At 35.3% G+C, this 17,851-nt stretch overlaps 2 protein-coding genes across 4 annotated transcripts; one reads left to right on the top strand and one right to left on the bottom strand.

The window, feature by feature from the left end:
• Window positions 1-853: 853 nt before the first annotated feature.
• LOC100267652 (putative transcription elongation factor SPT5 homolog 1) lies at window positions 854-10,289 on the bottom strand. Its single transcript, XM_002265247.5, has 22 exons — window positions 9,793-10,289; window positions 8,344-8,582; window positions 8,084-8,230; window positions 7,798-7,956; window positions 7,599-7,682; window positions 7,391-7,461; window positions 6,487-6,844; window positions 6,223-6,378; window positions 6,019-6,116; window positions 5,890-5,938; window positions 5,660-5,812; window positions 5,434-5,577; window positions 5,188-5,281; window positions 4,875-5,033; window positions 4,738-4,786; window positions 4,547-4,641; window positions 4,359-4,437; window positions 3,083-3,140; window positions 2,869-2,986; window positions 2,656-2,793; window positions 1,795-1,895; window positions 854-1,230 (listed from the first exon to the last, which is right to left on the bottom strand). The coding sequence occupies exons 1-22, from the start codon at window positions 10,100-10,102 to the stop codon at window positions 985-987; spliced, it is 3,105 nt and encodes a 1,034-aa protein (XP_002265283.2). The 5' UTR covers window positions 10,103-10,289; the 3' UTR covers window positions 854-984.
• Window positions 10,290-13,598: 3,309 nt separating this feature from the next.
• Window positions 13,599-15,244, top strand: LOC100245373 (peroxidase 43). Of its 3 annotated transcripts, none has more exons than XM_010666574.3 (4): window positions 13,599-14,080; window positions 14,156-14,338; window positions 14,445-14,607; window positions 14,695-15,244. In XM_010666574.3, the coding sequence occupies exons 1-4, from the start codon at window positions 13,832-13,834 to the stop codon at window positions 15,117-15,119; spliced, it is 1,020 nt and encodes a 339-aa protein (XP_010664876.1). In that variant the 5' UTR covers window positions 13,599-13,831; the 3' UTR covers window positions 15,120-15,244. The 3 variants fall into 3 exon arrangements, with proteins under 3 accessions (XP_010664876.1, XP_059590330.1, XP_010664877.1); XM_010666575.2 differs by having other exon boundaries at window positions 13,783-14,080; window positions 14,445-14,604; XM_059734347.1 differs by having other exon boundaries at window positions 13,782-14,080; window positions 14,445-15,244.
• Window positions 15,245-17,851: the final 2,607 nt, after the last annotated feature.

The following is a 17,851-nucleotide window of genomic DNA, read 5'->3' as shown; positions in this document are numbered from 1 at the left end:
CAGATATTATTTTGGGAAACGTTTTCACACCTTAGTTTCTGTTAATAATATTATAAATTCGACTAAATTAATATTGTACATAAACCAATAAGCTGTCTATACCTTATACGTTTCTGCAAACTCGATAATGAAAGGACTTCTTTAATACGTACGATTCTTGTTGGTACACATAATTTCTTTGGTCACAAGGTGATCAACTAAGACAGATACATAAACTCAAAAAAGATATTTGCTACATATGAATCATTCTATCGGAAACACGAGGAAGGCCCGAATAAATTATTTCATCTAATCAATTGTCACGCAGGATGTCCAAATCCTATCTCCCTTTCTCATCAGGCCTACCTCATATGTTGGAACCCCTTTGAAAACAGAACCCATATCACTAGGTTCAAAGAGACGGAGTTTATTCCATTCCTTCATTGCCTGCAGTAAGGCAAAAGACCCACAACAATGACAGATTGGATGGTACAACGAAAGTGAATTGGAAAACGAGGTCAATGTTTCAGCTCAGATTAACGCTTGAACAGGGATCTTGGTAACCTCATTACTTTGTGAATGCCACTCTGATCATAAAACTAAAACCAAGCCCCCGCCCAACCAGTTTTTACAGAAAGAAGACGATAGAATTCCACTTTAAAATCCAAAAAGAATAGTATTCTTAAATACACAAAAAAAAAAAAAAAAAAAGAGGGCGATCAATAGGTCCATCATGCACCTAAATTATTTCTAGACCGGGGGTTCAAACCCGTCTACAAAATGAAAAAGCTCCACCCAAAATTGGCAATACTGCCCCCCAAGCCCAGGTTTAACCAAGTCCTATATCTTCTGTTCCTTCTGAGTGACATACAGGTTTTGGATAAAAATCCATCTCAATCAACATCCAAACACCTCCATGTATATGTGAATGAACATGATTCCTCAATGAAATTTGAGAGTTAGCAATAAATATACACTATAAAATTGTGTTTTCACTATTGTTGATCATGGTTGTACTAGTTTTGCCAAGAGAACCATGTCCAATATCTTAACATCAAGGGTATCATCTACCTTTACGATTCCATCAGTGCCATCAACACCAATCAGCTTGCCAGTGGCACCACGATGTGCACCACCCATAATCTTGATCTTGTCTGATTTTCTTGGTGCCACAGCATCAATTTCAGCATGCAGGACAGTTACTATTTCACCCCCACCACTGGATCCAAGGCCCACTCTATAAGTACCATCCTGGACCACAAAACACTTGTTAATTGATCCACTCAACCAATGGAAAATTCCCATGCCAGATGCATGCTGGATATTGCAAGAAAATTAGCCATGTTATTACGTTATGAGTCACAATTGAGTATGCTTTCAAGAGGGGTTGCTCTTATAGACTTTACAATGACCTTTCCCCTTGAATCGGTAACATACAGCACAGTTACCTACCATAGCACAAGCTGGACGACTTTGTGCAAAACCATAGGAAGATTGTAATGTTAAACCCACCCATTTAAGTTAAAGAGGTAATGTTTGTCACCTCTTGAAAAAGTGCCTTTGAGCACTGCACTGCATGTGTGCTCAAATGCCAAAAAAATTATAAAAAAAAATGAAATAAAATACATAAATGCAGGAGAATGGCAATAAACCCAAGTGACATCCTGCTACACAAACTGGTTACAGTTCTATTTCTTGAAACACAGCAAAAGTCCACAATTCCCTAAAATCCTCACATTTCTTCCGGGCATTACATTCAGAGCTTAAACAGATGCAATTTAAGAGCTAAATCAACAGTGCTAGCTAAAAACTTACCGGAAGCACCTCCCGGATAACTCCTAGGGTGTTCTCTTCTCCAGGCCTGCGTATGTGGACCAATATGTCTGGCATAAACCATGGCCCTTCTTGTTCTCCGCCTGCCATATATTCATACTCACCAAATTAATTTAGAAATAAAAATACTTACAACTTGATTATAAAATTTGCTTCTGCTTCAAGGATCTAGTTTGCAGTTGCTCATCAGAAGAATATATATTGTATTTGAAATGCCACTTAAATTGCATCTATCTTGTTTTACATAGAGAAATGAGCAACAATTGTACCCAGCATCAGCAAACAGAATTCAATGGATTATTAGTTCTTTTTATTTTATAAATTGAAAGGGAGGAAAAAGGCGGCCAAGTAGGTAATGATTACATTCTTAAAAAACTGTTTCAACCTTTCAAATTCTTCCAAATAATAGAATACAAATGGAAAAATTTAGTGATCATGTGACATTGAAAAAGGCCGCCCCTTGCTAGTGATTAATCATAGGATTAATAAGATGCTGTTACAAAATCACACAACACCGGGATGCTGAATATGATTTTGATCCAATGCTTACATTCTTGCATGTTAAGCATAAATCTTTTTAGTGGATATGAAAATGACTTTCAGACTAAGACACTTAGTTTCGTTTTCCATACATCTAAGCCAAGTGACATTTAATAAATTATGTCATGACTATGAAATTACCTTATTTACTATACTCCACATGATAATTGAGTACTTAATAAGAATCTGACATATGTCAAAAATCATGAAGAATTATACAAATGTAGAAGCTTTTTTCTCAAATAAGATGACTTAGTGGTTGGAGCATTTTACAAAAAAAAAGGCAGAAAGTAAAAAGCATACCTATTGGAGACATAACATCCACACCAGTTCCAGGCGTCATTGGCTGCCCCCCAGGAGTACCTGGTAGGTAAGATACTGAATTTGGTGTCATAGGTTGTCCACCAGGAGTTGAAGGCAAGTAAGGACTGGGAACATTTGCTACAACAGGAACACAGAATTAGTAATCTTAACCATAACTATGGCAACTCAAAAGGGGCTCTTCAACAGAAATACCATAAGCAGGGGTACTATCCCTCGGTGTTCCAGCTTCACTGTAATTGCCACCAGGAGTGCTAGCCCAGCCTGAACCTGGAGTAGGTGCTTCATATGTTCGTGAAGGAGGGCTTCCAGGCTGAGAAAAATGACAATTAGTTCACATTACAAACATTGAAAAAGCATCTAAAAAATTTATTAGCATATTAAGGTCAACCTGGGGAAGATACCTAACCTGATACTGTGGACTGGTGGTTACCCAAGAGTCAGGATTTCCTTCTTCCCAATTGTCCCTGATTTGTTTTTGTCACAATTCCAAAAATGAATCAGGAGTCACATGACAAATGCTTCAGCAAAGAAAAAAAAAGGTGAAATTTATATTTCCATTTCTTTCTCTTGACATCTCCAATAATCATAAGAACTTTGATATTTTACAGGAATTAATTAGACATTGCAACACTTGATTCCCTCTTCATACCCTGTCTCTCCTCTGATTCCAGAAACTGCTCATAATCTATCCTCAACTACTTCCCTTGATTCCTTTCAACTATTCAAGCACTCTCACCTCCACACCTCCATGAGTCACTCTAATCTCAAAATATGTTTTTCGCTATTTTGGTTACTCCTGTTACAGTATATCTCAAAATTTATTTCTTCTATACCATCCATCTTTTTGTGGGAAAGGTAAGTATTAGAAGGCACCAATCAAAAAGGGACATATTTCAAGTATACTAGTTATATATAATGAGCACCAAAGAAGGTGAAGAAATTAAACAAGCAATCTAAACAATCTACAAAAACAGCCTATTTCTCTTCTTCCCTTTCTGTCTGAAAAAGATTTTTAACTCTTATATTTAATTTCTAACATGATGATATGCTGTCAAACCAATTCATTACTTGACATGTCTCCCTATTATTAACTAGTATATTTAATTTTTTTTCACTAAATTTCATATTTGTAATTTTTTCTTATTTATGACTTTTTTTACATAACTTCCATGCCTAAAAGAAAAGGGAAAATATTGGTTAGAGAAATTTACCATCTTATAAATTAAACTGGAGTTTATAAATGCAGTTTTTGTTAAAGCCAATATTTATGTTTATATTAAATCATCTTTGTTGTTTGTGTTTTCAAAAGAAAAGAAACTTAAGAGCTCAGTTTTCATTGTTTTCATTTTAAAATTGATATCAATCCTACAAGCCCTCCCAGGAGTAGTGCAGCAGTTGTGCACTCTAACAATAAACCAAAGGTCCCTATTTCAACTCTCCTTGGTGTAGGGTAGAGTGATGGCCCCATATCATTTGGGATTTGTTTTGCTTGTAATTGGGATAAATGCCTTGCTGTTGTCAAAAGGGTTCTCCATTATCAGAACAAGAAAAAAACGATATTAATTCTAAAATGTTTGCCTATAGTTTAATATTATATTCATTTTATAGTGCATGCAGTATATTTCAACCTTCTAATTTTATGACAATAGCTACGAAGGATCTAGTCAGATTCAAGGACAAACCTTGGAGGACTCATTGGTGCATAAGGATTCCATGCGCGGTCCCGCATGGGTGTTCTCATACCATCATGTATAGGAGTAGCTGTAGAAGGTACAGGAGATACAGTAAACAAATGAATAAAATGTAGGAAATTATCAGAAAGTGTATATATTTCTGGAACAAGGGCAACACTAGACTCAAAGGAACAGACCTCCAACATCCCTCATAGGAGTCATATATGGATGCAGTGGAGTTCGTGAAGGATGCATGGGTGTTTCACTTCCCATACCATATCGAGGTGCATCACTGGTAAAACAGAAACAGTTAGAAACTTAAAATTATCAAGCATACACACACACACACACGCACAAAACAAAAAACAAAAACAACATTCTTGCATACCGGTATGGGGTTGCAACAGCCACATTATCAGAAATCTGATTCCGATCAACTGCACATATGAAAGCAGTCATCATCCAATCAGGAAACTTGACAACCAAAGACAAAACACAAATTTTTTAAAACCAAATAAGACTTGCCTGTAACAACCTTCATTTGGGACTCCAATTCAACCCGAACAGATTGACCATTAACATCAACAACACGCCCACGGTAACCCTTAAAAGGTCCCTGGCGAATTTTTATTGTACTACCAATCAATGAATCATGTCCTCTTCCACCCCTATGCCTTCCTCCAGCTGCATAATAGTAAGTATTTGTCCATAAAAGAACTATTTCTTGAACAGAACATAACTACGAAAATCATCGACCACCATAAAAAGAATAAAATTAGAATGCTCAATGATGAATTCATAAACAAAATCAAAAAAGCCTAAAACATCAACAACATACAGTCCATTGGACGACCTCCTCGAGGGAATCTCCTTGGTGACTCAGGAACGCGAGGTGGTGTTCTGAGATTGGCAAATCTTGAGAAGGAATCACCCTAAAAAAAAAGTGAGCAAGAGTGAGCCAAATTAAGCCCCAATAAAAAGAAACAAGAATAAATAAATGAACTTCCTTCAAAGCAGACAATTTACACACTAAAAAACAGAACTTAAAAGGGAAAAGGACAAAAATAAGACTGCAAGGACTTACACTTCTGTCAGCATTACTGCGTGATCCTCCTACGACAACACAAGAGTGGGATTTAGCGCAAATAAAACCAGCATGCTCAAGGTGATGTCGATCATAAATGAACAGAACTCCTTTATATATATGTTCAACTGGACCTTGTTTCCCCTAAATATGATGGAAATAGTTAATAGTCTTTAAAGAAAAATTATTGTAATAAGACAAATCAAGCAAGATATGGGGAACTCACTTTGCAAGGTCCGTCAAGAATTCTAACAACATCTTTTACAGATACCGTGTTCTTAAATCGATCTTGGACATTTACCCTCTTATCAATCTTGAATTTTATCTCTCTTAGCTTCACAAGCACCACTTCAGGTCTATCTGGAACTCCCTTTAGAACCTGGAAAAAAATTGATAAAGTTGGGAAAATTCAAGGGCTATTCAACAGAGTCACAAGGCATCCTTTCAATCACTAACCTGGAAAGCTTCACTTTCAACACGTATAATTACACCGAAGCTCAGATTGCTGCTCCAAATAAATTAAATATATAAGACCTCAAATGAAGGAAAGCAAAATAAAAGTAGTTCTTAAAAACAGAAGCTTACTCCAGCAGCACGAGATCATGAAGCTCATAGTCCCCAATTCTAGTGACACCAGAAGTTACCTCTGAGCTCTCCACAACATCATCAGCAAACACACGAAGCTGTTCACAACAGATACTCATGTAATTTATTGCATCATTAGCCCAGTAAAAGAGCTACAACTACCATGACTTTATTCTTAGGAGTAAAGAAGAATGGATCACTTACATGTTCCTTGGTTGTATCGGACAAAATGATGAGCACATGGCCCTCAACCTTAACAACCATACCAGTCGCACCTTCCTGTGTGCCAGAGACAACCTTCACATGATTCCCTGGTTCAAAGTACTTGCATAGCTCTTTTTCATTTACAGCAAGAGTTTTCTGTGGAAAAATAAGCAAACAATGAAATGGATCAAAAAAATTAAAAAAATCCACACACATTGCACCAACCAAATGGAAAAACGTAGCAGAAGTTCAATTAGATCTTACTGGAAGACCCTTCATTTCTGGTCTGATGTGAACATTCTCTTCCTCAACCTTCTCAACCCATCCCTTCAAATTTTTTAGATCTCCCTTCACTATAATAACTGCATCACCTTTCATGAAGTGACCTTTCTTTCTATTTGCAAACAAAGTTGACAAACTAGCCATATCACCATCTTCAGTCTCGCCAGGTGTTCGAAATTTCTCAAGTTCATCAAATGTGGGCTGTATGTTCTGAACACTAATTGATTTCATGGACACTGTTTTATACAAGAAACCATCCTTGAACATCATACCACCTATATTCTCGAAATAATCACCAGTCATCGGATCCCGCCTACGCTCTACACGGATATGCATTTCTCTGAACATAAAGCATAAAGCATTAGAAGGCCAGAAATAATCAAGTTGCATACAATACCACAAGTAAAGGACCCTTGGAAGTTGCTGGAATACATGGTTAGAAATGGGCTCAAACAAGCACCCATCAGAATGACTAGTAACAAGCCTACAGACACCTTCCTAGTTCACTAAAAAAATTTTCAGTGCACATCCTGAATCAGTCCCCCTATTTACATACAAATATCAGTCAATTAGCCATGCCCAACGAGATAAGCTGCATGGGGATGAAGGAATATGGATGATTCAACCGTGTATCCATCTCCTACCACAAGCGAGTTTACAAGAATATGACACCCAAAAATATGCTTCAACGGGAAGTATAAATGTAGAAATTTTATCCTGTTATGTCTGTTGGCCATCAGTCGAAGGAACAATCTGGCAGAGTAACACAATTATCATCTGACACACATACACCTACCTAAAATGCAGGCCCAATTCCACATAAAATAGGGTATAATAAGCATATATTGATATGCAATTGTGATGAACCAAATAAAGCAAAATTTACCTAGCTTCCTCAACATTCATAAAACGTGGAGGAGGTTTAAAGGCCTTCTTTGTCACAACTTCTCTACCTTCCTGCAACAATTATGGAGTTCCCTTGTAGTCATTATCAGATACAAACAAATCAATGCAATTGAACATGAATGTTAGACCAAAGCAAAATGCAACTTCCTTAACCAATCAATATGAAATAATGGGTAATGAATAAATACCAGCTTATTTGCAAGAGCTTGCAAGTCAATTCTTGGAATTAGTTGCACAGTAACTCTCTGTCGCACATTGTCCACATCAACTACCTATAGAAAAGAGACCTTCAAGTTAGTATAAAATAAATAAATAAATAATGATATTGTTTTATAGGTATGAATGGTATGATAGATATTTTATAGGTATGAATGGTATGATAGATACTTTTGCCAGATCTCCTTTATATGTCCCAATCTTCATTCTGACCCAAGTATTCCTAGAAAGATCAACTGCTTTGCTTTCAACAGAAAGTACATCAGTCATTTCTCTAATCGGAACAAGCATTACTTTCTGGGCATATATGTTGCGTAGACCTTTGCATGCCTGAAGCAGGGCGAGAAAAAGATAGAGAAATCAATTTTCAATCATGACATTACTGTATAACTCATCATTTTGGGCTTGTTCCAATTTTCTGTTACACAAGAGATATGCATCGCCCATCATGACATACCTCCTTCACATGAGCTTCTTTGTCAGCTTCAATATATATATAGTTTTTTAGATGATCTAGGGCAATAGCAGACCTGATCTGCACCTCAGGTCCTTTATCGATGGATTTCTGCATTAGGCAAACAGCTGCCTCTCGCTCATGACCAATCTACCATACATCAACAGAGAATTAATCACAGATTCTGCCAAAAACCATACAGATATAGAAGGAACAGATATAAAGTACCGAGTTATATTAAAATCAGAAAATGATAATCATACCGCACATTTCACCATCCACAACTTAGGATCCCTAACAGATGGCAAAAGAGCTTGCTGTTCTACCTCCGTGGTCTCCTCATCATATTCTGCATGACTTGACTTACCATATCTTTCCTGAATCTTTCTCTCTAGAGCCTCAAAATCTTCTTGCTCGTCTTCTTGTGGTAGCAAGGGGCGACGACGCATCCTCTGACCATCATCTTCATCGGGTAATTCAGCTCCAGCATCAACAATGAAATCTGCATGATAAGACCATAGATCAATCAGTGGATCAAAGAAAATGCTGGCCAAGCGTAAAACAGTAAATGAAAAATATGAGATCCAATAGAAACTTCCATAGTTCAAAGTCAAAGTATTCAAACAACAGAGCATTTGGAACAAATTTCATGCTACTCTTTACAATTTGTTGGCTCCTAAGGTGAATGGTTCCATTCCAACCCCTCTCAATACAAAATAATAATATATTTATCAGGAAAGTAAAAAACAAATTAAAATAAGACACCCAAGTAAACATAAAAGTTTTACACACAAGTCCGAAAAGCAAACCAAATTGAAGAAGGCAGATAACCTTATTCAAATCACAATTTGATGGCAAGGATAAACTGTGGGTGCAGAACTGTCATAAGGAAAGAACATTCAATCTCCTACTTAATTAAGCATCATATCTCAGTAAGTTTTTCATTATTTTGTTTGGCATGTTCTCTGTTGTTGCTAGTTTGAATTCCGGTTTTTGCTTTAAAGCTACCATCACATTATTTCTAAATCCAAGCTGTGCATCATGTCAAGTCCACCCAAAAATTGGAAAACCAAAAGGAACAAAACAAAACAAGTATAATACCACATGAAGCAGGGGAAAAATGTAACACACACACACACATATATATATGTGTGTACATGTTTGGCGCCTTGATTATGCACAATTGTAAAAGCCTGAAAGGGAAGGGGACCCAAAACATAATCCCAGTACACGTAAAATTTATCCTTCAAAGACCACCCCAGAAATGAAAAATAGTAAAGACATATATAATTCTAAACCCGCGATGCCATCAGTTCTTCATTTTATAACCAAGATTTAAGTTAATAAATTCATAGAAGGTTTTAAAATTTGATGATGAAGATTTTTTGCTTTCTATCATCTCTTAGTTTCCGGTTAGGTTTAGTTCTAAAGAGAAAAAGTCCAGCATTCAACTTAATCGAACATCTAAACCCAAGAGTCTTGCCTCAATTCATCTCATATCCAGTGATTTCGAATGCTGACTACTATTTCTAATTCCCAGATTCCTAGTCTCCATAACAAATAGACCTAATTCAACCCTAACATTGCCAGATTATAAAAACACTAGAGTATCACATGCAAAAAGTTCAACCATCAAGCTTTAATTCCAAAAACATTTTCATCAATAAAAAATGAGAAAAACATCCAAAAGCACAAAAAGAATAAACCCTAACCATCCTCGCCGTCTTCCTCCTCCTCTTCCTCATCACTGTCGACCGCAGCTTCAAGGTCCAGAAACTCGGAGCCAGACCGCCTCTTGGCCCGGTGGCTGCCGCGACGACTACCTCCAAAATCTTCATCGTCGTCGTCGTCATCCTCGTCGTCGTCCTCCTCGGCAACATCATCTATAAACTCAGATCTCGACCTCTTGCGACTTGAACCGACTCCGACGTCCTCGTCCTCGTAATCTTCGTCGTCGTCGAGAACATCATCTTCCTCGGGCTCCAGATCATCGTCGTCGTCGTCGTGTCTCCGGCGAGGCATGGTGTGGATCTTTCAGTAATTGAGAACCCTAAAAGGCTATCGGGAACTTGGGATTAATAGGCTGGTAAGTAAGGAGGTGTCGGGGGCTTGTGTGGGGCTGCGACCGCCTTACGGACAATGCTGCCTATGTTGGGTTTTCAATTTCAGAGCTTCGTCTATGAAAAAATAGGGCCGAGACCAAATATCTAATTTACAATATTTGGATAAGTCAAGGCTTGTTTGGTAACTGATTTCGAAAACAGTTTTTCATTATAATAAAAAACCAAAAAAATATGTTTGATAATTAAAAATTATTTTATATTCCCTATTTTTAAGAATTGCTCTTAAGAATAGAAATTAAGGTATTTTTAAATAGCATCTTTTAAGCGGTTTTTATTATTTTTACTTGTCTTTTTTTATAAAATAATAATGTAAATATATAGAATGATTAAAAATAAAACATAATATATAAAAATATTTAGAATATATTTAAAAATATTAAAAACAAGTTCGATACAGACTTTTGTTCAATAAACATCATAGAATAGTTTTCAAAAACTATTTTTTTTTAATTATTTTCAAAAACAGCCACCAAACTGAAGTATAGATGTTTTATAATTTATTTGAGAAATAATATTCTTAAATAAAAATATGAATATATTAAAGGTAGTTGTGGGCTAGTATAAAGTAAAGAAAGTAAAAGTCAAATACACGACTCAATTTGTAACCAAATACACAGATCAATTAACTTTATTAATCTAGTTAAATATTATACATTCTCAATTATGTTCATAGAAAGCATTGAAATGATGTCTTGAAATGGGGCCCGGGGATATTTTTTTCTCCGAGAGAATGTGATATTATGGTTTGATGCTCAATTAATTAAATTATTTACATGGCATGCTAGTGCTATTTAAAATGACTAAAGAAGAGAAAACTCGAATACTTAGTAAAAGGTTGGATGAATTTATAGTATCGAAGTATACTTTTTTTTTTCTTTTTTTTTTTATGAGTAAAGGTACCATCAATCAAGTGGCATCGTGCATTTTATACTTCAATCACATTTATTTGTAACTTCGCATCCTAATTCAAATTGTTTGTACCATCATGTAATAATATAGATTTCATCTTATATATTTAGTTGTCCAGATTTGGATTTGGGTAGGTACCACTGATGGTACATTAGTATTTTCCAAAAATAAATGATTTACAAATACACTAATTTTTTTGCTAGATTACTAAATTTAATGTGACTTCTAAAAGGATCTCCCGTCATTAGTGAAAATGTAATAACCTATTTTTTAAATTATTTTAATAGAAATAAAGCAAATTGTGCTATGTTAAATTATATCTTATACTTTTAAAATCTCCTTATATAGGCAACTCAATGATTATAATGAAAAGGGGAATCAATGATAAAAGGCCCACAAATTTTTTGAAACACTAGTAGAATTCTAAGTGCTTCACATGTAAAAATGGCAGAAAAATATATGAAGGTTATGTATAGGTAAATTTACTTCTTTTAAATGGTAAGATATAGAAATTAAAATCAAATGAAATTATATAGGAATAAAATAGAGGAAATATGATATTAATCCGATAAATTATTTTCCATATTAGTATTTGATATTCATTTTTTAAATGATGATTGTCTTTCTTTAATATGATATATATATAGATAGATATATAGGTAAATAAAGGGCTTCTATTAGAAATGTCTAAAAATGACAAAAACAGTATGCATGAAGTATACAAACAACATCCAAAAAAACTAGGTAATTAAGAGACTAAAAAAAAAAAAATTACTTAACAAACAACCGATCTATAAAGTCAATTGTTGTTAAAGTGTGATCTTCTATATACACTCTAACCCAATTCACAAAAAAAAATATATAAAAAAAAACTAATAGCTTGATTAGACTACTCGACATCGTTGAAAACTCTTTCATTCATTTCCTTCCATAAAGTCCACATTAAATATAAAAGGTTAACCCTTCTTCTCCCGTCATTGATTAATATGATACCATTGACTACTTTATTATTTATCAAATTTTATTCAAAATTTTCATATTTTGAAATTACTTGTTATAACTAGTTTTAAATTTTATTGATGTCTTTATCAACATTTTCATCGAATTTTCAAAAACTATCATCAAAACTTGAAAATATGATTTTAACTAACCTATACCATTCATGTTCCTAAGAGAATATTATAAAATTATTCTTAAAAAAATTGTTTTCATAAACAATTCTCGAGAAAACTTCTCACTAATTTTTAAAAGTAGAATTTAAATATGAAAAATAAATTTCTCAATTTATTAATTCTCCATGAATGCATTGGACATCCATATATAATATAAAGGTTTTAAAATATATAAAACAATTGAAACACCTCAATTTTGTTCTTAAAAACCCTGTTTTTGAAACCAAAACTGTTTTTTTTTTATCGAAAAGTTTGTTAAATGTGTTTTCTGAAGTAGAAAACGACTTTTTATTGTTTAACATAGAAGTGTTGTCTTAGGACCCAACAGTTCCATTTAATTCCCTACTTGGCATGGCATGTGAATTTCAGTGTCGTTTTACCACTTAAAGTCAAAATTATATCGGTTTTGTTTTCTCTTGGCCATCAAGTGTCAACGTTCTGTTTCAATTTTTGTTTGTTTCTACTGCCAAACCAATGCCCCATTAAGCCGTTGGCCCCTAAAACTAGACAAAAGTCCATGCACAGCAAGCGTTTGGTTTTCAAGAAAAACATGAAAATTAATGCCCCCTTCCAACAATGCTATGTTTCCTGCCTTTTTTTTCTTGGTGGACTAGAGGAGTTAATGAATGTAATAGGATTAATCTTTGGAAATAGAAGAAAGCAGTGTGAATGCCCTTCTGGCATCTCCAAACCAGTCCCTCTGAGTAAAAAAATAATGGAGATAATTGGAGAGAAGGGGGCGCCCATGAGCCATTTGCAAGAGTCAAAAAGGGGCTTCACTTCGACTTTTGCCAACTGCTACCTTCTAAAGACAGGGTGTGCCATGAGTCAAGTCCACCAAATGGGTAGAGATGGCAGTTTCAAACCTTACCATTCTTGTCTCCCTCCCTTAATGGAGTCTCTGTGTAAAGCACAGCCAGATACATACTAAAATACCATTCAGGACCTTTGTCATTTAGGCTTTCCTCCTTGGACCCATGTGCATGTAGGGGTGGGTCATAATTACCCCTTCAACAGATATCAACCGTATACATAATCATGTTGATAAAATTCAAAAATACCAGTCTTTATGATACAAAATGATTTCTTTCCAAGTGCTTTTTTTTTTAATGCTAGGAGAGTACTCATTTTGATTAGTTTCTGAAGCACCTCATCATAATTGAAAAGTTTTATGTCTTTCAGACCAGAGGTACACGCAAAACAGACAGATTTTCTTCTCATATTTCAAAAGCTAAATAGAGGGTGCTATGATTCATGTTGGCGCTTGGTCAGAGGGCGAAGCAACTTCTAAGTTTATATAGATTTTTGCAGCTTCTGCTTTCCAGTGGGATACCAAAAGACAGTAAAGAATAAATAAAGGAAGTGAAAGAGTACGAAGCAAGAATTACCCATAAAAGCCAAAAAAATGGTGGAGAAAGGATTGAAGAAAACGGGAGACATGCAGTTTTTGGACACATTGCACGTAAAAGCTGATACATATTTAGGGGTTCATCAGCCTTCTTTTTCTACACCATTTCGTCCCTCTTGATCTCTTTTTCTACTTGGCCATGGGGTTCTCACCTTTCAAAATGCCCATTTACAGTTCAAAGTGTGGTCTAATAATTATGTTTCTTATGAGTTTATGTTGTATTCATCCTATAGGGTTTTCACAAGGCGAGCTCAGAGTTGGCTTCTACTCTAGAACATGTCCCCAAGCCGAATCCATTGTCAGCTCTGTTGTTAGAGAAGCTACCCTCTCTAACCCCAGGACCCCTGCACTATTGCTTAGGATGCAGTTCCATGACTGCATGGTTGAGGTGATGATCTCCTCTTTCTTTCTCAATTAGTATCAGAACTTCTTAATGAAAATACTTGTTGGATTGTTGTTATAGGGCTGTGACGGATCGATTCTGATTGATAATGGGAACGCAGGCGAGAGAATGGCAACTGGTAACCAAGGTCTTGGTGGTTTTGATGTGATAGATAAAGCCAAGGCAATGCTCGAAAGGGTTTGCAAAGGAGTGGTTTCTTGCTCAGACATAGTGGCTTTGGCTGCCAGAGATGCTGTGTTCTTGGTATATATGTTGTGTGAATTAATTCCTCAGGTATCTTTAATTTCTCCATATAAATCATCAATCATTTTTCTTGTTAATTTCTGGTATTGTGCTTGATATGATGCAGAGAAATGGACCATTTTATCAGGTGCCAACCGGCCGGAGAGATGGCCGGGTCTCAGATATATCCCATGCTGCCAACATCCCAGAAGTCGGTGACTCTATCCAACTTCTCAAATCAAAGTTCAGGCAAAAGGGTCTTTCAGATAGAGACCTTGTTCTTCTCAGTGGTATATTATGCAGCCCTCTCCCCCAAAATGAATTCTTTGTAACCATTTTTGTTTTTTGTTTTTTTTGTTTTTTTCCTTCTTTTTCAGCTGCGCATACCATTGGGACAACTGCATGCTTCTTCATAGAGACGAGACTCTACAACTTCACCCAAGGCGGTGGCTCGGATCCTGCAATCAACCCTGACTTCCTCCCAAAACTAAAGGCCAAGTGCCCGTTTCGGGGAGATATCAATGTCCGACTGCCACTTGATCCGGTGACTGAAGAAACGTTTGATGTTCAGATATTGAGGAATATCAGGGATGGATTAGCAGTGATAGAGAGTGATGCTAGGCTTTACGATGACAGAGCAACCAAGCGGGTGGTGGACTCCTACATTGGGCAGCGCGGGAGTTCTGCATTTGGGCAGGACTTTGCAGAGGCAATGGTGAAGATGGGTAACATTGGAGTGAAGACGGGTTCACAAGGAGAGATCAGACGTATTTGCACAGCTGTTAATGGAGTCCCTTTGTAGTTTTATTTCCCGTTGCTTCTTAATTACCATAGAAATAATAGTCTCTGTGTGACGAAATTGTGCTCTTTCTTTCTTATCAATGACAAGCAGAATTTGAGGTTCTGCTGAAACAGGGCTCCTCCAAATCATGTCTCCCTCCGATCAATTTGCAGTAGTTTGATTCACCTTTTTTCATTTTTATGGGACTAGAAAGTGGAGAACAGGTGAAGGGTTGAAGAAAAAAATAATAATAATTTAATTATTTCGTAGCTTTCAAATTAAATAAAAATAAATCCCAACATTTTTGAGCACTTGAATATGATAGGGTTGGACAAAATTTTATTTTGGACAATATTTAAAGAAAGTTAAATATTATTATAAAAAATATTAAATGATAAAGATAATTATTTTAAAAAGAATTAAAATAAAATAAAAAATTTTAAATCCATAAATAATTAGATTGCTTGCAACTTGAATGGGTTGGTCAAATTGATGACTAACCTAAAACCAACACAAATTAAGAAACAATCAACCCAATTTCAACTCAACCCAAATTTCAATCCAATCCAATTTCATTTTTCTAAACTTAAGTTGAATTTGAGTTGTTTAAATTAGACTCAAATTGGTCTTGTTGAATAATTCAAATTTAATTCATAATATTTTTTAAAAAACTTTTTAAATTAATTATATGAAAATTTAAATAATAAATAAGACAAAATTTCAAAATAATAATAAAAGAATAAACATAAATTTATATAAAAAAAATAAAAAAAATATATGATATAATACAATTTGATGGTTTTTTTTATTAAAAATAGAAAAAGAAAATCAATATGATTATATAGGATAATATCTATTATAAAAATATTAAATTGGATTCAGGTTAGGCTTGAATTGTCCAAAGCTTACTTCGAGTCCAATTCAAATTGAGCTTAAATTAAAAAAAAAAATATAATCTAAGTCCAATCCGAATATTGAAAATAATTGTTCAAATCCATATAAATGTCAGATTGAATTTGGATTGGGTCGGGTCAACCTACCCAAGTTGCCCCCTCTAATAATTAGTCAAATTTCTATTTCTAGCTGGACTCAGGGTCTTAAAAGTTATTTTTAATTTTAATTGGTTTAAACCTTATGTTAGTAAACATAAGAAAATGGGACGTTTTATAAAATCAAAACAGACTAACTAGTTCCTTTATAACTTTTTTTTCAACATCAAAAGGACCAAGAAACAAATAAGAACGATGAATTTCTTAGCAAGAAATTGCTTGTAAGGGGTCTCGAAAGACACATGATAGCTTAAAAGTAACAGAGACGGGCAGCCAGTCGATAAGAAAAAGTACACACTAACTCGATCAATATCCCCTTAGAAACAAGATTTCATTGTTTTTGAAAGAACTGCAACCAAGTCCTCAAATTCTGACAGCATATTCACATTATTTCATCTTCTGATTTCATGTGGGAATTACATACAGGAAGAACTAACTAGTGAACTACTAATTGTAGCTGAATATCCTGGATCTTTAATAAATATAGTCTTCAGAATCTCCATGAAAGCTTCTAGTAAGGCCACCAATCCGGTCCACCAGGCTTCTTTACAAGAATCTGATTGTATTCGGGCCTCGATGTCTGCAATCACTTCATTCCATTATTAGAATTTTGACAGAAAATTAAAGAAAAAAGTTTATTAATGCAGTCAGTCACAATACCTCACATGTACCATCCATATAAGAATTCAGTCATACATTCTAGTTTCATCATATGTGAATCATGCATGAATAAATTGAAGGCAGGATCGATAAAGAAAGACTATGAAATTCCATATATATCAGATTAGGCTTCTCCATCAATCAAATTTTATAAAAAAGTTTCAAGAAGAAATTTTTAGTACCAAAAATTTGGTTGATAAGAAGATATCAATGGTAAGAGAGTGCATTGCTAATAGCCTAAGACTAGTGTGCTTGATAATTGGGTGGAGCATCCTGGAACTTGTTCTGATGCATCATGAAGGGGCAGAATAGAATCACTTTCAAAGGTGTGGAGCTGTCCCAGCTGGCTAACTGGAAAGACCCATCCCTAAATCTCTGCTTGTTTGATCAATTGATTCACAGGGGAAAAGTTGTGCAGCCTTTATAGATCTCATAGATAGGTTGGGGTTGGAGTGAGGTTTTAATGCAGGCCTTCTGTTTGCCCTCTATTGCATCTTTCCATGGAAGTTCATATTATACTCAACTGTATACAAGGATTGCACCCTCTCTTTTCAGTATATTCTTATATATTTATTATTTGCCTATCAAAAATGTTAATTAAGATGCACAACGAAGGGGGGCATGTTTTCCCCAGTTAATTAATCGATTCACAGGGAGAAAATCCATTTTCCCTTCCAATCTACTGCAAGACTAGTGTCTTCATCAGGCTCTAGAAAGCACCACCATGCTTTAGTAACAACTTATTGCCTTGGCAACTTTTGATGTCAAAAGAAAACATATGATACATCCTGTATTGCTCTCAGCTGGACATATTTAGTTTGTTACAGAAATCAGCAAGAAGTGCAAATGCGAGGATGATTGCAATTGGGTCACTGTTACTTTGGGGTTGGATGTTAATACGAGCAGAAGCAAGAGAAGCTCTGTTGGTGAACAGAAGATCCCTTTATCAAGTCCTTTATTACCATCCAAAACACTTCCTCCACAAAGCAATAGATAATAGTCATGAAGTCACATCTGCCCTGGAGTCTGTCTACTGCTATTGGA

The sequence above is a fragment of the Vitis vinifera genome, chromosome 18 (assembly GCF_030704535.1).
Source record: "Vitis vinifera cultivar Pinot Noir 40024 chromosome 18, ASM3070453v1".
NCBI lineage: Eukaryota > Viridiplantae > Streptophyta > Magnoliopsida > Vitales > Vitaceae > Vitis > Vitis vinifera.
This window is presented reverse-complemented; position numbering and strand designations above follow the sequence as displayed.

Coding starts and splice junctions, on each gene's coding strand:
- LOC100267652 (XM_002265247.5), bottom strand. CDS start 10,102: ATGCCTCGCCGGAGACACGACGACGACGACGATGATCTGGAGCCCGAG. Junction 4,787..4,874: donor CCAAATGAAGGTTGTTACAG/GCAAGTCTTATT, acceptor TCATATGTGCAG/TTGATCGGAATCAGATTTCT. Junction 2,987..3,082: donor CCACCAGTCCACAGTATCAG/GTTAGGTATCTT, acceptor CATTTTTCTCAG/CCTGGAAGCCCTCCTTCACG.
- LOC100245373 (XM_059734347.1), top strand. CDS start 13,832: ATGGGGTTCTCACCTTTCAAAATGCCCATTTACAGTTCAAAGTGTGGT. Junction 14,081..14,155: donor TCCATGACTGCATGGTTGAG/GTGATGATCTCC, acceptor TTGTTGTTATAG/GGCTGTGACGGATCGATTCT. Junction 14,339..14,444: donor CCAGAGATGCTGTGTTCTTG/GTATATATGTTG, acceptor GATATGATGCAG/AGAAATGGACCATTTTATCA.